This window comes from Cucurbita pepo, chromosome 20 (assembly GCF_057944985.1).
Source record: "Cucurbita pepo subsp. pepo isolate OVF chromosome 20, ASM5794498v1, whole genome shotgun sequence".
In the NCBI taxonomy this organism is placed as follows: Eukaryota; Viridiplantae; Streptophyta; class Magnoliopsida; order Cucurbitales; family Cucurbitaceae; genus Cucurbita; species Cucurbita pepo.
The window spans coordinates 3,553,584-3,580,635 of NC_141817.1; the positions used below are offsets into that span (position 1 = coordinate 3,553,584).

At 35.2% G+C, this 27,052-nt stretch overlaps 3 protein-coding genes and 1 long non-coding RNA gene across 5 annotated transcripts; 3 read left to right on the forward strand and 1 right to left on the reverse strand.

The window, feature by feature from the left end:
* Positions 1 to 1,901: 1,901 nt before the first annotated feature.
* Positions 1,902 to 4,954, reverse strand: LOC111782642 (CASP-like protein 1B2). Its single transcript, XM_023663426.2, has 3 exons — positions 4,698 to 4,954; positions 2,516 to 2,639; positions 1,902 to 2,414 (listed from the first exon to the last, which is right to left on the reverse strand). The coding sequence occupies exons 1-3, from the start codon at positions 4,952 to 4,954 to the stop codon at positions 2,175 to 2,177; spliced, it is 621 nt and encodes a 206-aa protein (XP_023519194.2). The 3' UTR covers positions 1,902 to 2,174.
* LOC111782643 (uncharacterized) lies at positions 2,296 to 5,373 on the forward strand. Its single transcript, XR_002813167.2, has 3 exons — positions 2,296 to 2,436; positions 2,525 to 2,648; positions 4,708 to 5,373. It is a non-coding gene; the product is annotated as an uncharacterized LOC111782643 (long non-coding RNA).
* A 2,161-nt stretch (positions 5,374 to 7,534) lies between these two features.
* Positions 7,535 to 12,522, forward strand: LOC111783419 (Glycosyl hydrolases family 31 protein). The gene is made up of 5 exons (XM_023664342.2): positions 7,535 to 7,824; positions 8,175 to 8,884; positions 9,747 to 9,977; positions 10,055 to 10,701; positions 11,361 to 12,522. The coding sequence occupies exons 1-5, from the start codon at positions 7,550 to 7,552 to the stop codon at positions 12,246 to 12,248; spliced, it is 2,751 nt and encodes a 916-aa protein (XP_023520110.2). The 5' UTR covers positions 7,535 to 7,549; the 3' UTR covers positions 12,249 to 12,522.
* A 1,953-nt stretch (positions 12,523 to 14,475) lies between these two features.
* On the forward strand, positions 14,476 to 25,992 carry LOC111782898 (Vacuolar sorting protein 39). 2 transcript variants are annotated; one of them, XM_023663735.2, is made up of 14 exons: positions 14,479 to 15,832; positions 17,402 to 17,677; positions 18,207 to 18,403; positions 19,506 to 19,647; positions 21,333 to 21,605; positions 21,705 to 21,777; positions 22,588 to 22,636; positions 23,032 to 23,302; positions 23,532 to 23,587; positions 23,870 to 23,938; positions 24,077 to 24,188; positions 24,431 to 24,520; positions 24,874 to 25,044; positions 25,714 to 25,992. In XM_023663735.2, exons 1-14 carry the CDS (start codon positions 14,666 to 14,668, stop codon positions 25,804 to 25,806), a joined length of 3,039 nt encoding a protein of 1,012 aa, XP_023519503.2. In that variant the 5' UTR covers positions 14,479 to 14,665; the 3' UTR covers positions 25,807 to 25,992. The 2 variants fall into 2 exon arrangements, with proteins under 2 accessions (XP_086976780.1, XP_023519503.2); XM_087120654.1 differs by lacking the exons at positions 24,077 to 24,188; positions 25,714 to 25,992 and having other exon boundaries at positions 14,476 to 15,832; positions 24,874 to 25,013.
* Positions 25,993 to 27,052: the final 1,060 nt, after the last annotated feature.

Below are 27,052 nucleotides of genomic sequence, written 5' to 3' on the forward strand. Positions count from 1 at the left end.
GGGTTCATATTCTAATGAGCACAAAATGAGTGATTTATGTTCTAACGGTAAAAAAAAATTACAAGTTCGAAACAAAATAAAACAAAAAAAGGTAATGCGATTTGAAAAGAAACACTACCATATTTGACGACAAGTCAATAGGAGAAAAGTAACCTCGAGATAGAAGGTAGTTGAGGAAAAATCGGAAAACGCCATTTATGAGAACTTTATTCCCTCAACTTGCGCAAAAATAAACACGGAATCCTCCCCTCCCTTATCTCCTAAACCGACGTCATTTGTCAGAACTTTACTCTCTCAACTCGCGCACACAGTAAACACGAATCCTCCCTCCCTGATCTCCTAAACCGACGTCATTTGTTAGAACTTTTCTCTCTTAACTCGCGCACACAGTAAACACGAAACCCTCCCTCCTAAACCAGTAGTTTAATACTGAGAACTTTATTCCCTCAAACCACGCAATAATAAACACGGAATCCTCCCTCCCTTATCTCCTAAACCGACGTCATTTGTGAGAACTTTACTCACTCAACTCGCGCACACAGTAAACACGAAACCCTCCCTCCTAAACCAGTAGCTTAATACTGAGAACCTTACTCCCTCAAACCATGCAATAATAAACACGAAATCCTCCCTCCCTCCCTGATCTCCTAAACCGACATCATTTGTGAGAACTTTACTCCCTTAACCCGCGCAACAATAAACACGAAATCCTCCCTCCCTAATCTCCTAAACCTCCCTCAACTCGCGCACACAATAAACACGAAATCCTCCCTCCCTGATGTCCTAAGCCGACGTCATTTGTGATAACTTTACACCCTCAACCAGCACAGCAATAAACACGGAATCCTCCCTCCCCAACTTCTTAAATCGACGTCATTCGTGAGAACTTTACTCCCTCAACCAGCTCAACAACAAACATGAGATCCTCCCTCCCTGATCTCCAAAATCAGTAGTTTAATTCATGGTCGTTGTACACGTGCATTAGGCGAGTATTTGTCCTTAGCTTCCTTATTTAGCTATCTACCAACTATACAAGTTTTGAGTAAACGAAAATAAAAATTAATCACTATCTGTACCTAAAAAGTTCGAGGAAAATCAATTTTTTTTTCCCCATAAAATATATATTGGGCCTGAAAATACAAAAGCCCAAGAAATAAGCATCAGCCCAATAAATCGATATTGGGCCTGGAAACACAAAAGCCCAATAAATAAACCTCGGCCCACCCATTTTATTTATTTTTTGTTTTTTTTTTTTAATTTTAAGATACTTTTTTTAGATAAAGGGTAAAATTAAAATTAAAATATGTTATTTAAACTAACAAAATTTTAGCTTTAGATCCTAATGAACTCGAAAAGATCGATTTATGTCGTTGATTTAAAGGTACCACGGGTAGAAAATATATACAAATTTGAAACGAAATAGAACAGAGCAATGTAATTAGAGAAGAAACGTTACCATATTTTATGACAGGTCAATAGAAGTAAAGTAACCTCGAGATAGAAGGTAGTTGAGGAAAAATCAGAAGACGTCATTTTTTTAGAACGTTACTCCCTCAACCCGCGCAACAATGAACACGAAATCCTCACTCTCTGATCTCCTAAATCAACGTCATTTTCTGGGAACTTTACTCCCTCAACTGGCGCAGCAATAAACACGAAATCCTCCCTCCCCGATCTCCTAAATCAGTAATTTAATTCTGAGAACTTTACTCCCTCAAACGGCGCAATAATAAACTCGGAATCCTCCCTCTCTGATCTCCTAAACCGACGTCATTTATGAGAACTTTATTCCCTCAACCAGCACAGCAATAAACACAGAATCCTCCCTCTCGAGAACTTTACTCCTCAACCCGGGCAACAATAAACACGAAATTCTCCCACTCCGAGAGCACAAAAGCCCGAAAAGGAAAATACACAATTTTTTCCCCATAAAATATATATTGGGCCTGAAAGCACAAAAGCCCAAGAAATAAACCTCAGCCCAATAATTTGATATTGGGCCTGGAAACACAAAAGCCCAATAAATAAACCACGGCCCAACAATTTGATATTTTTTGGCACACGGGAGTTCCGACTGAAAGAAATGAAATTAAACCAACCAAACGCAACAATAGTAATGGAGATGGCGACGGAAGGGCGAATGCAGCGAAACGCTGTGTTTTGAAGCAGATCGGCTATGGCGAAGCGATGGAAGGTCTCGGTTTGTGTAGCAGCTTGATAATGGAGATGGCGCTGATGAGAAGAAGAAGACAGAGGCCAACGAAAGAGGCGATGAGCGCACCGGCGCCATGGTCGCAGTAGGCGGAGAATTTGTCGCAGATCTTGTTCCATCTAGCGTGCTTATTTCCGTTCTTTCCAAGCGCCGCCATGAAAGTCGCTGCGCCGTCGCCTGCCGATGCAAGAGCCACCGTCGTCTGCCGCCATTTTGATAGATCGGTGAGTTAAAATGTTATTGGTATTGTAGATATAGGAATTTTGAAATTGGGATGGGGATTAGGTATGAAGATGTATTTACCATGTCTAGAATGGCGATAATGGGAAGACGGAAGCCATGGAAGCGGTAATCGGGTCCGAAGATGTCTAGGGCTATGATCAACCAGTTGTGTAGAGTGGCCACTCCATTCGCTACGACGAAGAATCTGCAACAAGTACGTACACTCTCATTTTATGTATATAAATTACTTTTATTATTATTTTCTTCATAGAATTAATATTGATTTTTGCTAAATCGTATTTATCGTTAATTAAATATTAGTTAAATAGCAAATTTAGTCTATTCATTAAATTTCATAAGCTTTTATTTGTCCAAAGGTATTATTATGGAAATGTGTTTTAGTTAAATGACTAAATTAATAACAATACCATAAAATTTTGTTCTTAAGGGTCCCAATGAAAATAGTTACTATTTTATTTAAAAATAGTCTACCTTCAACTTTTTTTTATAAAAAGTTTATAAGCATTAACCTCTTTTATTTTTATAAAAAAAACTTTAAAAAATTATTATCATCCGAAAAACTGTCTATAGACATCTCTTAAGATTATGTGATAAAAACCGTCCATAGACATCTCTTAAGATTATGCGATAAAAACTGTTTATAGACATCTCTTAAGATTATCTTATAAAAATTGTCTATAGACATCTCTTAGATATCCGATAAAAACTGTCTATAGACATCTCTTAGATTATCTGATAAAAACTGGCTATAGACACCTCTTAGATTATCTGATAAAAACTGTCGATAGACACCTCTTAGATTATCTGATAAAAACTGTCGATAGACACCTCTTAGTTTATCTGATAAAAACTGTCGATAGACACCTCTTAGTTTATCTGATAAAAACTGTCGATAGACACCTCTTAGTTTATCTGATAAAAACTGTCGATAGACACCTCTTAGATTATCTGATAAAAACTGTCGATAGACACCTCTTAGACTATCTGATAAAAACGACACCTCTTAGACTATCTGATAAAAACTGTCTATTGATACCTCTTAGACTATCTGATAAAAACTGTCTATTGATACCTCTTAGACTATCTGATAAAAACTGTCTATTGATACCTCTTAGATTATCCATGAAAGTTTTTAAAAAGAGGTTTAGAGTATTAATGAAATATTTAAAAAATTAATTGTATTTTTTAAACCTTTAAAGTTAAAAAGAGTATTTTTAAAACAAAATATTACAACTATAAATATATTTTTAAATTTTTTTAAATGTTAAAGATTTTTTTTTTTTTATTTTTTTTTTATGAATTGTTTTAAAAGTTTATAGATATATATTTTTTTAGACTTTTTTTTTTTTTTACTCCTACAAAGTTTAAATATATTTTTATTAATTTAACTTATTTATATTATTTTCTTAATTGGGTGGGATTTATACTTTAGCCTTTTGAAAAATTGGATAAAATTAGACTATTAATTACTACTAAAAATAATAGTTTTTTAATTTGCAAAAAAGTGTCTAATGATGCAAAAAAGTGTCTAATGATGTATTTTGTACTAAGAATAAATGGTTATTCATGAAAGATCAAATACTTTACCTTAAAATGAAATTTTCACAATATGAACAAATATGGACTATACTGTTATAAATTTTAGATTACAAGAATTAAATTATCCCCAATCCTGAATTATTTCAAAAAAAGATACCATAATTAAATTATTATATACTTAACTTTAAAACCTAAACTTTAAAACCTAAACTTTACCACATTCATCATCTAAAAAACATCAATAATCATGAGAGAAGCAAGAGTCGCAAAAGTGAATAGAAAATAGGTGAGAGGGGTTAGTAAGTTTGTTGAGCTCCAAATTTTTTCTAAGCTTCATGTATTTTATTGGTGCTTCGAATTAAAAGATCCATTAATTCAATTCACAGACGATTATAAATGGATTCTTTTTTGAATTTTTACTAGAAATAGGAAAACGATAGATGGGTTTTATCATGGAACTCATTCTGTTAACGGGTTTTATCATTACTTTAGCTACCCTAGCAACTTGACCGCTTTTCTATGATACTAGTTGTTGCTTCATTAGATTTGCTTTACTGATAGCTTCACGATTCTACTTTTACCATATAGAGTCTGGTCACACACGACATGATTTGGTTATTAATTCTAGAAATTGTTAAAAAGGGGTAGAACCACAAAAATCATAGAAGAAAAACAAAACAGAGGCACAATTTAAGAAGCTTACATAAACGCAGGAGTGTGCTGAAACCTCGCAGATATAGTGGCAGTAAGTGGAGCAGTTCCAACGGTGGCAACAACAACAGATTTGGACTCCTTATTAAGAGCCATCACAAGGGTTGCTGAGACAGTGGCAAAAGAAGCCACCAATCTGACCAAAACAAACCCCCATCGCCACTTCCTCGTTGGCGGCGATGCCACTGCAAGATGGTTGTACTCACCAACCTCTGCTTTTGCTGCTGCTTCGGTCTGTAAAGAAGCCATGGATAATGGACAAACAACCAAATTCAGCGTCTTGGATCTGTTTCTTACTCATAGAGGTACTTATAACCACTCAGATTTAGCTGAACTTTGTTGAGTTTGAGAAGTAAACGAGTTATTTCTTTGGATGGTATGACTGCTACTGCCTTGTTTATTCCTAATGTGATGCTTTTTGGTGGTCTGCTTAGTACAACCATTGTATCTACCTTGCCTATTTCCTTACCACATTACACCTAACCCATCACCTTTTTCCTCCTCTTTCAAATCTCGGTTTGTTGGAACTAAAATTTAATGGTTGGATCTACAACGAGTTTGAGATAGAGTTTCTTGTTGTAATGCGACTTAAGTCTCACATTTGTTAAGAAAGGACGAGATTGTGGTCATGAGTATATAAGTATGGGATAATATATTTGTTCGTATGAGACCTTTTTTTTTGGATGAAACCCAAAATCGGAAGTAGATAGTATATATCATAGGTGGTGGATTTATTGTCTTTTTAACACTTTTCTTCTTCTACTTTTGCTTCTTTTCTGAATTATTTGTTTTCTGACGCCAATTGATCATCTGTTGATGAATGACATTTTATCCAATTTTTTGGAAAAAATATTTTTCCTTTAGGATTTGAACCCACGTGGAGTTTATGATTCATTAAGAAACTTGTTTGGCTAAATGAGATTATTAACTGTACTCCTAAAGTCAAATTATCAAAGCTAAGAGCTTTACCATAATTTTGAAACAATATATTAAAATTGCTATAAAATCCACGTTTAATTCTTTAGAATAAATTTTGATGGTATGTAAACCGCACATAAATATGTAAAACTGTATATTAAAACGATTTTGAATGATTAACGTGTTCTAGAGTGACTTTAAATATGAAAAAAAAGTAATTATAACACTCCCAAACATACGTTTAGATTACCGTGGAAATGACTTCAAAATCGTTTGACCAAAAGTTTTTTTTTTTTTTTTTTTTTTCATAAGTTACCATGAGCAAAGAAGAGATAGCAGCTCGGGAAGAAAGAAAAGCGCTACATGCACAAACACAAAAACTAAGCGCTACATGCACAAACACAAAAACTAAATATTTAAAAATACTGTTACAATGTGACTGATAGTTTTAAACTTTGGGATGTATGAAAGAACCGATAAAAGTATCTTGAATTTGTATCGAACACTTAAGAAGGACGTGTAAATTTTTTAATCTACATTCAATCATTAACAACAGCGACATTGGGACACCCTCATTCGATAATAAATGAAGTCGCTAACATTCCTTTGTGTCTATAAAGAACCGAGGTCTATAAAGAGGCATCAAACATCACCACACATATTGTACACCTTTGTGTCTAGCTATTTATATGAATGTGCATAAAGAAGGGACGAGACATCTTTCTCCTTTTATTTAGCTGTCCTCACAAACTTGTTACTGAGGCAATACCATCCTATAGGCTGGTGTTTTCGAGTGGATGCACACACACACGTCTTTTATTCATATTCTTGCGCAGTTAAGAGCAAAGTAGCACAAAAAACGGGAAAAATCATAAGAAGACATACACATCCTGTAGCACATTATATTTAAGATTTAGTATTCAAATTCAACACCTAAGAGTAAAGACTATGCCCACAGACCGAACGGATCAGTTTAATCTGATTTATCCTCGCTCACACACTTATTAAGAAAATTTCTAGGAGATCACTTAATATAAAATTGTTCTAAGCTAAATACGTATAACTTTTTGGAGTTCTTATGATTGAGTCATCTAAAAACAAGATGCACTGCCCTTCTTGGTATTACTAATTTCAATCATTATATCTTTAGAATCACTTTTATTCAGATATGGTCTCGATTTATTCATGTACCTTTCGCGTCCTTCATACCAAACACCTGACAAAACGACTCCAAATAAAATAAAGTAGGCCTAGGGCTTACGTTAACGAGCCCGTCTAGTGAGTTCATGCGCACGTGAGTGAACCGTGTGTCGAGAAATACTATACATCCAACCCTATCCAGGAAAAAAAAAAAATAGAGCCTAAAAAACATCTAATAAATATGAGGTCCACCGATAAGGTCAACCCATCATAATGCATATTTCATATAAATACATTTTCCGATCCCAACCGTGAGATAAACACTCATCTTATGTTTAACCTTTTTCAAGTAAAAGTAAAGGATTCATGCACGATTCATGTGCTCGGGTGAGAAGGCCATGGAAAGCAAGTCATTATTAGATAGTTTTCCGCATTTTCGTCTGTAGGATAGTACTGTCATGTTTCAACTTTTAGACTCCGGTTACGCGGTTGCTAAACCTAACTTGATGTGTCGATCTATAACCATTCGTAGAATAATTTAACAGATTTTTATAGCTAATTTTGAAAAAATGAACGATAAAGTTAAGTAAATTTTAACCCGATAACCTTTCGAAGCTATCATTGGCTAAATAAAACACAACGTTCCCTAATAAATAAATAAAAAAGAGGGGAAAAAAATTAAAAGAAGGAATGAAATAAGAAGCTAAAACGTATTTGTCAACAATGGATAGTGACATTTTTTGCAAGAAGATAAGAAGAAGAACTCACCCTTACAGCTCGACAACAATGGCGACTGGTTCCAAATCTCTCCAAGCTTTTCTCCGTCGCCGTCGTTTACTCTCCGCCGTCGTACTCTTCCTTTTCAGTTGCTTCTTTCGTCTAACTGCATCTCTCCCGTTCGCCGCCGGCGAGCAGAGAGAAAACTCGGCCGTCGGATATGGATACCGAGTTAGATCGGGGCGTGTTGACCCTACCGGAAAGTCGTTGACCGCCGATCTTGACCTGATCGAAAAATCGTCCGTCTACGGACCTGACGTTGAGAGACTTAGCATCCAAGCCAGGTGAATTTCTTCTGCTTCTTTTATTTATTTATAAATATAAAATATTCTCAGCACTTTTATAAAATTATTTAAAAATATATATAATTTTTCATTAATTTTAAATATGATTTTTTAATATTTAAACTTTCAAATTTATATTTAATATTTTCAAAAATGTATCTACATTTTTTATTTTTTATTTCATAAATACATATTTAAATATTTTTAATATTTTATATATAATTTTAGAAATAAGAATTATTTTTAATTATTATTATTATTATTATTTATTTTTATTTTATTTTATTTTGTTTGGTTTAAGGGAAAAAATAATTAATTGTAAAATAAATAAATAAAATATGTTATTGCAGTTTTGAAACCAAAGATCGGCTGAGAGTGCGAATAACAGACACAAATCGGGAACGATGGGAAATACCGGACGAGATAATTCCCCGTCGATCGAACTCCCGTATCCGCTCGCTGCCGGAAAGAGACGTCGGCTCACCGGAAACCTCTGTCATTTCCGATCCGGCTTCCGATCTCATTTTCAGCCTCCACGACACCGCACCGTTCGGCTTTTCCGTGCACCGGCGATCATCTGGCGATGTCCTCTTCGACACATCGCCTAATTTCTCCGATTCGGAGACTTTTCTTGTCTTCAAGGACCAATACATTCAACTATCCTCTTCGCTTCCCAAGGACAGATCGTCTTTGTTTGGCATTGGCGAGCAAACCAGGAAGTCGTTCAAGCTCGTGCCGGATAAAAGTAAAACTTTGACGCTTTGGAACGCCGATATCGGTAGTGTTAATACTGACGTGAACCTCTACGGTGCTCATCCCTTCTACATTGACGTCCGGTCGCCGTCTCGCGATGGTAAAGTTGCGGCAGGGACGACGCATGGAGTTCTGTTACTGAATAGTAATGGTATGGATATTATATACACTGGAGATAGGATTAGCTACAAGGCTATTGGTGGAATCATTGATTTATACTTCTTTGCGGGTCCGTCACCGATATCAGTGATAGATCAGTATACGGAGCTTATTGGGCGGCCTGCACCCGTGCCTTATTGGTCGTTTGGTAAGTCTTCCTATTGTCTCGATATTTATGTCTGTGAGATTATTTTGAGATTTCATCTACAGCAACAGTTAGTGTTTGCAATTGCATGGTTCTTTTGAATTTGTGTATCAAACCGATAAGTTCAAGGAAGATTTCAAGGATTGGTGATTTGTTCACTTTCTTTCCTCTAGTTTTTGCAACATCAGGTCAATGATTTGATCCTGTGGCTTTTAAAGAGCCAATGAATTTGAATAGAAACTGACATTTCTACAATTGACTTTCTGTTCTTTAATCGAGTCTTTCCTATATGAAAGCGATAAGAGAAGATATTTCTCAATATTGATTCTTATAGTGAATTCAGACCTAAGTGAGCTGATACTAGCCAATTGCTTGTTATAATCCCTTTATTTTTTAGAATTCAAACACCATGTCCATGTTCATGTTCATGTTCATGCTCTTGTTATAGCGAATTCAGACCTAAGTGAGCTGATACTAGCCAGTTGCTTGTATGATCACTTTATTTTTGAGAATTCAAACACCATGTCTATGTTCATGTTCATGCTCTTGTTATAGCGAATTCAGATCTAAGTGAGCTGATACTAGCCAGTTGCTTGTTATAATCACTTTATTGTTTGAGAATTCAAACACCATGTCCATGTTCATGTTCATGTTCATGCTCTTGTTATAGCGAATTCAGACCTAAGTGAGCTGATACTAGCCAGTTGCTTGTTATAATCACTTTATTTTTGAGAATTCAAGCACCATGTTCATGTTCTTGGGGATATGTGCAATCACTTTATGAAAAAGAAAGCACGTTCTATTCATTTGAACTCTAATGCAATATTACAGTAACAAGTAATTAACAAATCGTTCTTGTCTGAAGGTTTTCACCAATGTCGTTATGGCTACAAGAATGTTTCTGATATTGAGACTGTAGTTGCTCGTTATGCCAAAGCCGGCATACCTCTTGAAGTTATGTGGACAGACATTGATTACATGGATGGGTATAAGGACTTCACTTTTGATCCCATCAATTTTCCCGTGGAGAAAATGAAGAACTTTGTTGATAATCTTCATCAAAATGGACAAAAATATGTGCTCATCTTGGATCCCGGTGTGTTTTTAGCAGTGCAATCGTTTTCATTTATTGTTTATGTTCATGTATTTTCTTATACTGTTTATGTTCTGCAGGTATTAGTACAAACAAGACATATGGAACATACATCCGAGGGATAGAAGCTGATATCTTTATAAAATATGACGGGGTTCCATACTTGGGTGAGGTTTGGCCTGGACCTGTTTACTTCCCTGATTTTCTTCATCCAAACGGTGAGATTTTCTGGGGTGATGAGATTAAATTATTTCGAGATATTGTTCCGTTTGATGGTCTTTGGATTGATATGAATGAGATATCAAATTTTATAACATCTTCAACCAGCTCATTTTCTAATCTTGATAACCCTCCTTACAAGATTAACAATGCTGGAGTCCAACGTCCAATTAACAATAGGACTGTGCCAGCATCAAGTCTTCATTTTGGTAACTTGACAGAGTATAATACTCATAACTTATATGGTTTCTTGGAGTCAAAGGCTACTCATGCCTCATTAGTAAAAGTAACGGGCAAAAGACCATTTGTTCTGTCAAGATCAACTTTTGTAGGCTCTGGGAAGTACACAGCACATTGGACTGGAGATAATGCTGCGACTTGGAATGATTTAGGTTACACTATTCCATCCATTTTGAACTTTGGACTCTTTGGAATTCCAATGGTTGGTGCTGACATATGTGGATTTTCTGGAGATACGACGGAAGAGCTTTGCCGACGTTGGATTCAGGTGCGAAGTTCTCTATACAATTCACTGGAATCAAAACTCTTAGGAATCATGAATCTCCACAGTGGTATGATATTGGCCACTTTGAGCATAGGCTCTCGTGGCTTTGCTTTAGGCTTCCCCAAAGGGCCTCATACCAACGGAGATTGTGTTCCTTAGTTATAGACCCATGATTATTCCCTAAATTAGCTAATGTGGGGTTCCCTCCCAACAATCTTCAACAATCCTCCCCTCGAACAAAGTACACTATAGAGCCTCCCCCGAGGCCTATGGAGCCCTCGAACAACCTCTCCTTAATCGAGGCTTGACTCTTTCTTTGGAGTTCTCGAACAAAGTACACCCTTTGTTCGACACTTGAGTCACTTTTGAGTACACTTTCGAGGCTCACAATTTCTTTGTTTGACATTTGAAGATTTTATTGGCATATGGCTAAGTTAAGGGCATGACTCTGATACCATGTTAGGAATCACGACTCTCCATAATGGTATGATATTGTCCACTTTGAGCATAAGCTCTCAATGCTTTGTTTTGGGCTTCCCCAAAAGGTCTCATACCAACGGAGATTGTGTTACTTAGTTATAAACTCATGATCATTCCCTAAATTAGCTAACGTGGGACTCCCTCCCAACAATCCTCAACAAAAACTTGTTTAACTTTTGCAGTTAGGTGCATTTTACCCATTTGCTAGAGATCATTCTGACAAAGGATCCATTCGTCAAGAGCTTTATCTTTGGGATACAGTTGCTGCATCAGCCAGGAAGGTGCTTGCACTTCGCTATAGCTTACTTCCTTACATCTACACGTTGATGTATGAGGCACACAAAAAGGGGACACCAATTGCACGCCCTCTCTTCTTCTCATTCCCTCAGGATATCAGGACCTATGAAATCAACTCCCAGTTTCTACTTGGAGCAGGTGTATTGATTTCTCCAGTTCTGAAGGAGGGAGCTATTTCTGTTGATGCATATTTTCCTGCAGGAAACTGGTTTAGCCTCTTTAACTATTCTGAGTCAGTGGCTATAAAGTCAGGGCAGCAAATCACTCTAGACGCACCTGCTGATCATATAAACGTGCACGTCAGGGAAGGAAACATATTGGCGTTACACGGAGAGGCGACGACAACACAAGCAGCTCGAAAGACCGCGTTCAAGCTTTTGGTAGTCGTCAGCAATGGTCAGAGCAGCTCTGGAGAGGTGTTCTTGGATGATGGAGAAGTGGTGGAAATGGGAGAAGAGGGAGGAAATTGGAGTCTGGTAAGATTTTACAGTGAAGCAGTTGGGAGTAAGTTACTTATCAAATCTCAGGTCATAAATGGAGGATTTGCTTTGAGCCAGAAGATGATCATTGACAAGGTGACCTTTGTAGGCTTTGAAAGGCCTAAGAACATGGGTGGCCTTGGCTTAGATATAAGCAAGGGCGCAAACTTGAATGGTAATTCAGGCATCAGAAAAACGTACGAGTACTCTGCCAAGTTTGTTAATGTCCAGATCTCGGGCTTGTCCATTCCTATTTGGGAGGAATTCGTAATGGAGTTGTCACCATTAAATTGAGTGTCCCATTATCTAATAGCACTCTTCCTAAATAAAAGAATCATCCTTTGTCGATGACACTTGAGGTATTTCATGTAATACTAATAGTATTAGTTTGTACAAGTACATGATATTTTGTACTTTTATGATCAGTTCGACATTCGCCATTGAGGGTTGGCCTTATAGGACTCCCTTCTGCCTTTGCACTCGAGGGCCAATCTTAAATTATAGATTGATTTAGGTTTGTTTGAGAACTTTTAATATATTTTATTTAAGATTGTACTTTTTTAAAACACATTATAATAAACTATAACTAACTTATTCCTTTCATGATCTTTTTGTTACTTTAACCCATTCTAAAAATTATCTTTATTCCTTTCATGATCTTTTTGTTACTTTAACCCATTCTAAAAATTATCTGTATTTAGTTGTCTTTAGTTTTATGACAATATTAAACTACGTTAATATGTTACTATTTTCGCTCGTCATTTTTTTTTTTTTTTTTTTTTTTGTCAATAATTATAGATTGATTTATGTTTGTTGGAGAACTTTTAATATATTTTATTTAAGATTATATCCGAATTAATTATAGATTGTGGATAAAAAAAACTTAAAAAAAAAAATTTGACAACCCAACCCGGGTTGGGTTTTCGGGTTGGGTTGTGAAAAATTTTGGGTTGGGTTGGGTTACCAATCCAACCAACCCGAACTTTTGGGTTGGATCAAAAAAATCCCCCAACCCGACCCAACCCGGACCATGTACACCCCTACAATCTTTGTTCAAGATATAATTGCACTATCTACCTGACCCAAATTGAGCAAAGGTTGCCACTTCGGAGTATAGCTCACATTCAAACATCTGATTTGGTAATGGTGCAACGACTTTCTTATCGAATCCCTTTGTCTTTGTATCAAATTTGGTATTACTCTTATTTCACACGAAATTATCTCTTTTTCTTGTAATGATAAATTAACTTTGTGATTTACAACCGTGACAAAATAATTCAAAAAATTTATGGCACAATATTTTAATTAATAAAACTTATTTATTGTCGAATTGGAACCGAGATGAACAAATAATATAGTTTGAATTTTTTTTACGAAAAAACTTGGTTAAACTTGGTAAAATCTCATACAAAAAATCTATAAGTTTACCATTAATCTTATATATATTATTTATTAGACTATAAAAAATGCGCTTATCCTAAACCTTGGTACCAAATATATAAATTTTCATAATTTTAATTAGGTTAAAATATCATTTGTTGTATATTTTTTTTTTCAATTTCTCTATTATTTATGAGACTTTTCACAGTAAATTTTGAAAATATATTCGTTTTACATGAAAGTTATTATTATTTAACAAATTAGATAAAAATTAAGAATAATTTTAAGATTTATTAAAAATATAAAACTCAAATTAAATATTTAAAGTATATTGGCTAAGTCTAGTAAATTTTACTTTTTTTTAATATTTTAATTATTATTATTTTATCTTAAAAATATATATTTGTCAAGGATGATCTATCAAAAAATCCAAAAAAATCCAAAAAAAAAAAAAAATCCAAAAAATATATACGTTTTTAATTTATGATACAGTTATATATATATATATATATATTTAATTTAATTTAATTTCATAGTTATTATTTTATTATTTATTATTCAATTACTCTTAAAAATTGATTTTTAACTATTTAGAATATATTAAAATTGAATGGAAAATCTTAATTAAATATTTAAAAGTAAACGAATATACAGATATTTTTTAATTGTTACTTTTTAATATTTTAATTATCATTATTTTAATTTTTTAAGAATATATATTTGTTAACTATTAACAAAATGGGCAGATGTTAAAGATGATCTATAAAAAAAATCCAAAAATTATTCAATACAATTATACGTTTTTAATTTATGATACAGTTATATATATATATATATACATACGTATATTTAATTTAATTTAATTTTATAGTTATTATTTTATTATTTATTATTCAATTATTCTTAAAAATTAATTTTTAACTATTTAGAATATATTAAAATTGAATGGTAAATCTTAATTCAAATATTTAAAAATAAATAAATAAAGAAAAATACAGATATTTTACCAACTAATGGTTACTTTTATTTAAAAAAAAAAATTAAAATAGCCCTAATTATAGATTGATTTTATTATTTATCTAGATGGTTTAAATTTCCAAAATTTACCACTCCAATAATTTACCAACGGAAAAGGAATATTGAAAGGAGAAAAAGAAAATGGGGCTTTGGTAACGTTGAAATGACATTTTGCCCAATTTACCAACGAAAGAACGCCCCAACTTCCGATCAAACAACCAGTTCAGATCAGCTACCTTTGTCCATCTTCATCTTCCATTAATGCCGTTTCTGAGCTAGCATTCTGGAGGATCAATTTGCTTCTCTCCCACTCAATGGCCAAGCCCGAAAGGGCTGTTCTTGAACCACTCGGTGAGGAGTTCGATATATCCACTCATTTTCGTACTTCAATTAGATCTCTCGCCCTCTCCCCTCTCTCTGATTCCCAGACCCTAATTTTCGCCGGAACTAAATCTGGGGCACTTATCTTATTCTCTGCAACTCCGGAATCTTCAAGTTTTACCGCACTTGGTTCGGAAACAACCGGCTTGGATGCTGCTCCTAGAGTTGTCTCTTCATCGGAGGGGTTTTCACTTGTTAGGAGTGTTGCGGTTAGCGTTTCCTCAATTGTGTATTTGAATGTTCTTCGTGGAATTGATAAGGTTTTAGTACTTTGTTCCGATGGGTTTCTGTATATTGTTGATTCACTTCTTTTAGTGCCAGTAAAGAGGTTGACCGGTTTGAAAGGAGTTTCTTTGATTACGAAACGTATTAGGAGTAGTGAGTCTGAGTGTTCTAGCTTGTATGGAAGGGCGGATAGTAATTCTGGATTAGGGAGCCCAAGGCAAAGGCTTTTGCAGAGACTGGGAAGTGGAATACGAACAAATGGCTTGAAAATCAAGGAGTCAGAATGGCCGCAGGAAGAAAGTAATTGCGTTTTTGCAGCTCTAGTTGGTAAAAGGTTGATTTTATTTGAAGTTGTTCTAGGTCGTCGAACTGGTAGAAACGAGCGAGGTATTAGTGATGCCAATGAGTCCCTTCTAATTTTGAAAGAGTTACAGTGTACTGAAGGAGTTTCAACAATGGTGTGGCTCAATGATTCAATAATCGTTGGAACGGCTAGTGGCTATTATCTCGTTTCATGTGTTACAGGAGCGAATAGTTTAATATTCAAATTACCAGAGTTATCGAGTCCTCCATGCCTTAAATTGTTGCAGAAAGAGTGGAAAGTGCTACTATTGATGGATAGAGTAGGCATCACTGTTAATGCGTACGGTCAACCCGTTGGTGGGAGTCTCGTGTTTCATGACCTCCCAAATTCTGTTGCTGAGATATCTTCGTATGTGGTTGTTGCAAGTAGTGGGCAGCTGAAGTTGTATCATAGGAATACTGGTAGTTGTATTCAAACTATTACTTTTAATGGAAGCGGAATTGAGCCTTGCATTGTTGCGGACGAGGAAGATGGCAGTGGTGATGTTATTGCCGTTGCTGTGACTAACAAGGTATGCCCATTTATTAAGTCCAAGAAAATTTTATTTTGTCTTGCAATTTGAAGGCCTGCGATACAACACAGGGTAAGAAATTCACTAGATCAATAGATGTTATAACTGTTTTACATAAAACAGATCAATTTGCAGATAAATATTGAGCTGTGCGATCGATCTTGTAGAATTAGAGAAAGTATATATATACTTTAGGTGAGCATTCCAATGATGAGATGAAATTAGAAAAGGAGGGAGAAAAACTATCCTATCCTAAGGAAATTAAAAAAAAAATGCACAGCGAAGATAGGCTATTTATAGTTGGAAACGTAGGTATAATATTTACAAATTTACACCAAGTGAGAGCCAAAGAAGATAAAAAATCGAAGAAGTTGTCCAGGCAGTTCTCTTTATCCTTGAAGATACAAGAGCTCCTGTTGTTTCTCTGTATTGAGGAAATAAAGTTTTTTATGGCAAGCCGGGACATTCGCTTTGTTGTGATGTATTTGGGGGGAGAGGCATAGTAGAATCTTCAAAGGGGTTGATTGAGAGTCTTTTGATGCTTGGTCCCTTGTAAGATTCAATGTTTCCCTTTGGGTGTCAGTGACGAATTCCTTCTATAATTATTGGGTAGGTCTTATTTTGCTTGATTGGAGTCCTTTTATGTAGGGTTGTTCCTTGTTGTGGGCTTTGTTCCCTTGGATTCTTTCATATTTTGGAAATAAAAGTTGAGTCTTTTTTTCCTAAAAAATGCTCCTGTTGTTCCAATTAGTAAAGTTGAGCCCAAGGATTTTCTTCTCCATCTTGAATGAACGACCAACCAAAACAGAGGCAAGCAAGGCAAGCGATTGCCTAGACAAAGTAGTGGACTAGCTAAAGGTAGTGAAGATCGGCCCCTTAAAGCCAAAGCGAAAGAGCAGTTAGAGAAAGAAAATGGGAAATGGAAAAGCAATTGACCTTTCATTTATGAATGAAAAATACAAAAGTATTATAGCTCAAAATTCGAAGAGTTGACAATGAACCCCTCAAATTGGAATTTATCCAATGTGAGGTTTAGACACAAGCTAGTTTTGACCCAGCACCTTGTTGAAGCTAAAAAATAAGTTCTCTTATCTCTTCCCACTCTATTTAGTGTCAAACAACCTCTGATATTTTCCACTCATAACTCACAAAATATGGAAAAGAATGTGTTCCCCCAAAAGTCTTTTATTTTTGATATGTGTGTGCCCATGAGGAGTTGTGGACACCTTGACTATTCTCACTAGAAATTTTTTTGACATTACTATGTTTGGTTTTTAAGGTTATTCGTATAATATTAAATTTTATTTTAGAAACTTTATATATGAGAGGCATGTGATGGAACTGATATAAATATTATGATCCATAAGAAACTTTATATATATGAGGCATGTGATTCTCTTTTCTGATTTCATATATTGTGACACCTACTGAAAATGCATTGCATGGAAGAATATGTCTATATATAGCATCATGACTGATGCTTATTTAATTGTTTCTAGATTCTCAGCTAGTTCTAAATTGTTATTTAAAGTTGCTGTTAACTTTTATTGCTTGGCTTGATAATCATAGGTTATGTGCTATAAAAAAGTGCCTTGTGATGAACAAATTAAAGATTTGCTGAGAAGGAAGAATTTTAAGGAAGCAATCTCTTTGGCTGAGGACCTAGAGTGTGCAGGTGAAATGTCCAAGGATATGCTATACTTTGTTCATGCTCAAATTGGATTTCTCTTGCTTTTTGACTTGCAATTTGAGGAAGCTGTAAATCACTTTTTGCAATCTGAGACAATGCAGCCTTCTGAAATATTTCCATTTGTGATGAAGGACCCAAATCGTTGGTCCCTGCTGGTACTTCCTCTTTATGTTAATTATTAGTTTCCTTGCATCATATCTATTGGCCTAAATAACTTGATGCTGTCTGCCCCTTTTATAATTTCATTACACATCAATGAAATTGTTGCTTACAAAAAACATTAAAAAAATAAAATAAATCTCATTGGAAAAAAGTTCTGCAGCACAACTTTTATATTGGGCTACTTGAAAAGGAACTAGAGAATTTGAAAGAGAAAAATTAAGATGCCGACATTGGTCGGGATAAAGTTTTACATGCGGCTGGTCAGAGAACGCTTACTCTTTGTATGTATTTTTCTAAGAAGCAAAACATTCATCCATGCCATAAAATATTTAATTTGTAGATTCTGTTAATTCTTTTGTTCCCTTGTATTCTAAAGGCAAAAATTTTGGTTGTCATTTTATTTCTAGATGCACAACTTGAGAGTTCAAATTAGTTTCAAATTATTTATTGGTGTGTTTTCTCTAGAAAAGAATTCACCGTTTCGATATTGTAGTTTTAGTGTTTCAAATTTTTAATTCTCAGATTCCCAGAAATCGGTATTGGGCAATGCATCCTCCCCCTGCTCCTTTTGAAGATGTTATAGACGATGGCTTGCTTGCCATCCAAAGAGCCACATTTCTTAAAAAAGTAGGAGTAGAAACTGCTGTAAATGAGGATTTTCTCTTGAATCCACCAAGTAGGTCAGATTTGTTGGAGTCAGCCGTAAAACATATTGTCAGGTATTTGTATTTTATTTATTGATTTTTTAGTTAAGATTCTCTTTTAGATATTTTTATTAGTGTGGACTTTTTCTGTCTTAGTTCCTTTCTTTTTGGAGCAAAATGTGATGAGGATTGTGCTATTTCTGGGTCAAAAGTTTGTTTTCGCAACTCATTTAATCTTCTTCTTTCTATATTCCTATGTTTAACTTAAAGAAGGATCTTCCTATTTCTTTTCAGCCCAATGAATGATAATAGGGTATCATAGCATTTCTCCATATGATTCTAGGCTTATACTAGGGTTAATTAAGAATACCAGAGAGAAACTGCAAGAACTGTTGAAAATCTTTTGAAGGAAGGTTCAGTGGCCATGATCAAGGGGGCAGTGGAAGTACAATTAGCAGAATGCTAGTATCGTCTTATTTTGATTACAAATTTGGTTCTAGGAAAAAGAGAACATGAACATGGACGGTTGCTGGTGAAAATATAACACCTTGACATGTACATCATCTTTCTACGCAATTAGCTAATGCTAGCTTTTCGCATGCCCGTTTATATCCTTTCATAGTTTTTCCGTATAAAAAAAGCGTTTTAATGATCTATGGCCAAATGTACAGAATATGGCCTGAAATTGGAATGCCTCTCTAGTAATTAGAGCAACTTTTTGATTAACCTGGACTGGAGAAGATTTTTCTAACCTCCCAGGCAGAGCGTTTCCTCTTTCCCTGGCCATTTAGGCAGTATTCCCTTTGTTTTCCAATGATACGTTTTGTTTCTTATCATGTATTCCGACATACATATGTATACATATGATATTTTCTTCTTTCTGAAGGAATTATGAGATTGGGTTTCTTGTCACTTGTAGTTAGCAGCCTTTGTTGAGAGCCTTATGTTTCCTCTCGTTTTTTTCTCTCCTTTTCATTGATATAAAGTTAGTCTTGTAAAAAAATTATGAAGAAAAAAAAGCTTAGTATTTCATTTCTGTAGTTCACTTCTAGATAATATAACGTGGCCATTACTTTTTGTAAAGTCAGTGATAAGTTTTGCTTCTTCTTTATTTATTTATTTATCTATCTTTTTCTATATATATTAAGAAAAGTAATATCTCTATCTGTCAATATAGGTACTTCGAGGCGTCCCGCCAAAAAGAATTAACATCAGCCGTTAGAGAGGGAGTTGACACTCTATTAATGTGCCTATATAGAACTTTAAATTCTATTGATAAGATGGAAGAACTGGCATCTTCGGCAAACAGTTGTGTTGTGGTATGCAGTTCTCTTTTATTGTGTTTACTTTTCAATAGTTATGTGTACATGTGTTCCTCCATATTTTTACTCATTATGTTATGCATGTCATATTGAAGAAGACATTTTCTGTATGCTGTGTTATATTTTTACTCCTTTTGACCATTAACATGATCAAGGCCCCAAGAAAACACGAATCCCTAGCCACAACTGGGGCACACCTTCAACCTAATCAACAACCTTTACCTATCATTTTGGAAGGAGGTAATTATTGTCTGACGCCTCCATTCACATGACTCGTGGACCGACATCAAAGCCTCCTTATAGAATATGGTCAATCGACTCTTCATAAGCCCCTTCCCAGATAATAAAGACATCATCTGCCTGCTATAGCGTCAATACGGCCTCACAGCTGTGCACCCATGCTGAATGGACCTCATTTGGTAAACTTAAGCTTGAGTTTTATCCATGACACCCCAAAACTATTCTAGTGATTAGACAATGAGCACCTATGGAGATTGGATTACAATTCGAAACCTCCCTCTTCCTATCCGCTCTGAGAAATTTTTTAGATACATTGGTGAGTGTTGTGGAAGATATAAGAAGACCACTAATCACATGCTCCATCTGCCGCTATAGTGCCAATACGGCCTCACTGCTATCCACGTTTGTTTTGATTAACTTCTAGGCCAAATGATTCTGTTGCATAAATTTGAAATGCCAAACTTAGTGCTTGGAATTTGGGTCTTCGTCGAAACCTTAATGACAATGAAGTTGCTGATGTGCCAGCCTCTTATTTTCCCTCCTTAAGTAAGGAATAAAGTAAGGAATATTGATGATTCGTGGTTTTAGCCTCTGGACCCTCCTAAATCCTTCACAGTACGATCATTGATGTAGGATTTAATACATTCTAAAGACTCATCTCTTCACAACCTTTATTCGGTGATTTGGAGGGACGCTTATCCTAAGAAAATTAAAATCTTCTTATGCGAACTTTGTCATGGGAGTATCAACACCGTTGATCGCCTTCAAAGGAGAACGCCTTATATTTGCCTCTCACCTTCTTGATACGTATGTGCCTTTCTAGCGATGAACATCTGTGCCATCTATTTGCCCACTTCTCTTTTGCTTCTTGTTACTGGTTTGTAATGCTGGATGCTTTTGGGTAGTCAATGTCTATACCTGGTAACATATATGGTGTTTTTGCTTCCATCTTTGTGGACCATCCTTTCCGTGGTGTGAAGAAAACGTTGTGGCTGGCTTTCAACAGTGGTTTTTTCTAGTTTTTTTCTTGACTCTTTGGTGTGAATGAAATGGGAGAATTTCCAGGGGCTCTTCCCTAAATTTTGATGGTTTTTTTGGATTTAATTGTATTCCATGCTCTTTACCGATGCACGATTATATGGCTTGTTTATGATTATAGTCTTACTACCTTAATCTCCAATAGGAAAGCTTTTTGTTATGCACCTCTCGGTGATTTTGGGAGTTTTTCTTCCCCATTTCTTTCATCAATGAAATTGTTTCGCTTTCTAAAAACGAAAAGTTGCCGTCAAACTAAATGCTGTTAGAAAATTTTAATTTATTAATCCATGAACATTTCATTTGTTTAATTATGGCCTCAAGATAGATATGGTTAGGATGTGGTAATTGCAGAACCTTAGTGGTCCTATGCACTGTAAAACAGACAACTTCAATCGGCGGTGCAGGAGGAGTTGGAATCTTTATTAGAGGACTCTGGACATTTGCGTACACTTGCTTTCCTTTATGCAAGTAAAGGGATGAGCTCAAAGGCTCTTGCTATTTGGCGTATCTTGGGAAGAAATTATCCATCTCGCCTTTTGAAGGACTCCTCTACGGATGAAGGTACTCTGGATAACAATGTTGTAGATATATCTGGTAAGGAAACGGCTGCTGCAGAGGCATCAAAGATTCTCGAGGAGTCATCTGATCAAGCATTGGTTCTTCAGCACCTTGGATGGGTATATGCCAACTTTACTATTGAGTGGACTTTGAAAATTGCTAGGAATTCTGAGGCGTGGTGCAATATTTTGCTAATCTTAACTGTATGCTTCTATCAGATTGCAGACATCAACCAGCATTTTGCTACTCAGATTTTGACATCAGAAAAAAGATCATCTCAATTGTCACCAGGTATTTTTGCGAACTTGAAGTCACTCATGTTTTTCCTTCCATTTTTATTGGATATTTTTCGATGTAGTTCCAGCTATCTTAGATTTATTTAGGCTAAATACCACCATTTGACCCCCCTAGTAAGTGAACCATTCTTCAATTGTCTCTTAACCGAACAATTTAATACTTGATATAGCATTTGTAGGTTCTAGTAGCTCCCTCAAGGTTTCACCTTTCTTCGAGAACTCGGGAACTAGTAGCTTCAGCAGATAGGAAACCTACTCTATGACTGGATAAATCAGGGTGGAAAATCTGTCAAAAGTCCTCTTAAGAAGTTTAGGAGATAGAGCAGTTAGCCTTATCCAGACTCCAGTTGAAGCAGCCACATTTTTTATTTTTTGAATTAATATTATGAGAAGCCATACTTTCATTGAGAAAAAAAATGAAAGAATGTGAAGGGTATCCAAAAAAAAAATCAACCTCCCCAACTAAAAGTGAAAAGAGCTCATTCATTTTCATATTGAAATATAAGAGAGGTGGAGCATCACGCAAAATGGATTTGTATCCAAGAGACGTAGGAATGAGAGTGCCAAGAGAGAGAGAACATCCTTAAGTCAGTTTCCCACCTGCTGAGACTACTCTTTCTTTTAATGGTCATTCATTTGTATAATTGAATTTTTATGCTTTTCTATTCATTTACTTCAACTCTTGATATTATTATTGTTTTTAAGTCTATTCTATCATCTTTATTCTACGCCGTTGTAACTTTGATTCCCCCCTCCCTCCAAACATACATTTACGTTAATGCAACCCGTTTCCCCTATATTTCAGATGACATAATAAGGGCTATTGATCCCAAGAAGGTAGAAATTCTTCAAAGGTGCGTCTTAAATTGACTTCATTTTACTTCCCTTTTTCCTTCTTTCTTTCTCCTGGTAACTAGGCCTAATCCTGCTTAACAAACTCCAATTCGAGCTGTAAATAATTTTTTTTTTCTTAGGGTGCCTTACACAATTCGTTTTGTAATATACAGTGATTACTCATCCACTTAGATTGAAGGTCTTTCCTTGTCAATCCTCTGAATTAGACTTAGGGATCCCTAATGTCTTTAGGCTGGGTTCTTCTCTTTTGATAAATATATTCTCTGTGTCTCATCAAAATATACATACATTCATATGCATATACATGCACACACACACGCATATTCTTTTTTTTTAGTTTTTGTATTTTGTTTCTTATAAAGGTCTTTTCTGGTTGACATCCACATCTTTTTAGGTATATTCAGTGGTTGATCGAAGAGAAAGAGTCTTGTGATCCTCACTTCCACTCACTATATGCTCTCTCATTAGCCAAATCAGCAGTTGAAGTCGAAAGTACTCAAAACCTTGATTCATCATCGGACAAAAAAATTTCTGATCAGAGAATTAACTCAATGTTTGAACAGCCAATCCGAGAAAGGTTACAGATCTTTTTACAGTCTTCAGATTTGTATGATCCAGAAGAGGTTCTAGACTTGATTGAAGTATCAGAATTATGGTTGGAAAAGGTTGTTCGGATATTATTTTATTGATTATCCTTTATACAAATCTTTTATCTGAGGTTTTCTATCAATTCCTTTTTTACACTTGCGTGCCTCAATTCTTTACGCATGATGACATAGTAAGCTTTGTTATACGCCAGATTTGCCTTTTATTTAAGGTCATGTCAGGCTGGCATTTATTTACATACTGGTGTGTGTTTCTTTTTAATCGTTTTTTCCCTGTTTGACTGGACAGGCTATTCTATACCGGAAACTAGGGCAAGAGGCGTTGGTCCTCCGGATTCTAGCCTTGTAAGTTTCATATGAGACTCTAAACAGTTCTTAAGTTACAAAAGATGCTAAATATGAATCGCTAATCCAGAAACTTAGCTGTAGATTTTGGGTTTCGTTGGGCATTGGAATAATTGTCTCACTTAGATAAATTGCCTGGTTAGCTGCCATGTGTTGGACTTTGAATATCTTCTCATGTGAATTTATAATGTACAAACACCTGCAGCATTATTCAACACTTTAAATATACATTTACATGAACATGATATTCAATTACTCACAGAATATTATTTGATATGTCAGGAAACTTGAAGACAGTGAAGCTGCTGAGCAGTACTGTGCTGAAATTGGCAGATCAGATGCCTACATGCAGTTAATTTTCTTCCTCTGTTTGCTTATCTTTGTTCTTTATGTTTTACGTGCCTTAAACACTTCATTTTCAATGATACGTTTAAGACCGCAGTGCGTTTTTTAAAAAATTGATTTGTGCTTACGACACGACAACTATAGGTTACTGGATATGTATTTGGATCCTCAAAATGGTAAGGAGCCCATGTTTAAAGCTGCTGTTCGCCTTCTCCACAACCATGGAGAATTTTTGGATCCTTTGCGAGTCTTAGAGGTATCAAATACTGCATCCTTCAAGCATGCACCTATTCCTGCATATATAAACATCAACTTCCTTGATTTAAAAAAGAAAACAAAAAATGTCAGTTAAGGAATCCACATAAAGAAAATTACAGAAAAGCTCTCCAAATGAAAGGAGAATAATTTCGAAAATCCATAGAGAAGAAACCGAAACTACGTTAGATTTCTTTTTCTGTTCCCCTTTATGTTCTTATCAATATTTGGTTTCAAGTGCAGACTTTATCGCCAGATATGCCGCTTCAAATTGCTTCAGAAACAATATTAAAAGTGTTGAGAGCTCGAGTTCATCATCACCGTCAAGGACAGGTTCTCTCATTCTCTTTCTCCTCCTCTCCCTCCCCACAGCTTTTACTGAAGTAAAAAATGACAACAAGAACGTTTCTCTTTTGGTGATAGTTCCTACAACTATGCACATTGATTGTATAGATTTTGGAAAATGTGTGAACATGTGTGAACTATTGGGAAATATTTCTGGTGAAATTAGTTTGTTTAGTGGTGTCATTGTTGAGCGTTTTGCGCTATTAAGGCACCGAAGAGGAGGCTGAAGCAGCAGTCTTCCATTCCTCTCCTCCTGCTATTACGTATCCGTCGTCAAACCCCATTTGATTTAACTGAGTAGACTAACTGCAGAAGCTTTAACTACTTCTTACTTTTTCCAGATTTTACATAGTACCTCCCGTGCTCTAGACCTTGAGGCGAGGTTGGCCAGATTGGAGGAAAGATCAAGGCATGTTCAGATCAATGATGAGAGCCTCTGTGATTCTTGTCATGCACGCCTCGGAACTAAATTGTTCGCAATGTACCCCGATGACACAATTGTCTGTTACAAGGTTGGTAACATGGCACTTCTGCACCCTTTAGAAGTTTATATCATATTTATTTCCCATAAATTTAGAACGATCACAAGTATTTCGTGTTTTAGTCACTAAGAAAAAGGTTGCTATGTTATTAGCATAGTCCTCGCTCACGTTTCAGATGCTTTTATGACGTTTATCAATAGAACCACTCCAAATGATTTCGCTTCCTACGTCCCCTGATGGTTCTGGGATGGAAGAGGATTGATGAGCATACTCCTTTGGATAAATGTTATAAGACCAAATTAGTGAAACTATTTACTCCCCTATCTGGTTTCCCATTTCTTTTCACCGATCTTTGAGAAACAGACGCGTTTGGTTACCGTTCTTATTTCGTGATTATCCTTTTTCATAAACATTTTCAGAACTGTATAGGAATTTTGTTTCTTGTTTGTGTTTTTCTTTTCAGTTTCTTCTATAAAACACAGGTAAAAGTGTTATTGTATCATTTTGTAGCTCCATTGTTCTTTATTAAATAAGAGGAAACAAGAAACCAGAAACGTTTAGATTATTAAACGAGCCATAGAGTAAGATTTCTGGCATTTGAAAGCTTCCCCAAACAATCTCCAAGTACCAGTAGTCTAGTCTGTTGTATTCTTGGTTGTGCTAAGAGCTTAACTGTTTTGCATTTCTTTTCTTATGCAGTGCTACCGTCGACAGGGCGAGTCGACATCGGTGACTGGCCGCAACTTCAAACAAGATATCCTGATCAAACCTGGCTGGCTAGTAATGGAATAGTTTTGGAAACTCGAATCAAAGCTTGGGAGTCTTGAAATGTTAGTCAATTTTTGATATGTTAGAGAGCTCAAGAAAATAACTCAGAGACAGCTCCCTTGCTAACTTATGCAGCACCTCTAGATTACTTCTAAATGATGAGATATGGTTACTGTAAATGTTAGTGAGATGTATATTTATTTTCGTGAAGTTTTCGATTTCTGGAGGAATCTATGGGTTGAAGAATTCAGTGCCAATGGTGTTGGTTACTGCAATTTGCTTTGCTCAACTAAGCTGCATTCATACCCATATGCGCCTACATCACATGGGGATTAAGTAGTATGCAATCAAATTGTGTCGGTTCAACACTCATTCATCGACACAGTTCAATCATGCAATATGAACTTCAAAAAAAGATGTGAACTTCAAAGATGTGAAAAAAATGATGCTTCGAGAACTTGAAAATAAGTGTAGATTCGGAGACTTCTGAATAGGTCAACCTTTCAATCTGCTTTTGAATCCATGGACAGGCAAGAGACAACCTGAATAACTGAAACATCTTCGTAGTTAGAGGAAAAGAAACATGAATAACTGAAACATCTTCGTAGCTAGAGGAAAAGAAACATGAATAACTGGAACATCTTCGTAACTAGAGGAAAAGAAAACAAAAGCGCGATTCTCGTAATAACGGCGGGCAAAATAGGAGTAGCCTAAATCGTGAAAATGGGGTTGTGGGAGAGCTATAACAATTCATGCACGTTATAGTAAAATGCTTCATTTTATTCTTAGATGGTTACAAAATTAATCTAGAATTATGATACTTATCAATATATTTTAAGATTTTCTATTTACTTTAAAGTTATATTTATAGGGTGGCTAACTATGATCATAAAACATACAAGTTCAATTTTTAAAATGCCTTATAAAAAGTGACGTTTAATTTTTAATTTCACAAATTTTAAAATTTAACTAATATATTAAAGTTAGAATTAATGTTTTTATGATATATATATATATATTAAATGTATTAGATATTTCTTAAATTGAGGATACTTGAAATTTCATATATTTTTTTTAATTATTATTTTAGCTAATTACAATATCAAATACATGGGTATTTAAAATTAATGATTTTATTTTTATAATTAAATTAAAACTTATACAATTAAATGATTCTATAAAAAATAATAATAATGTTAAATTTATACTTTGAATTTTATATTTATTTGATATATTTTATGTCTAATAAATTTCTAAAATTAATTGATAA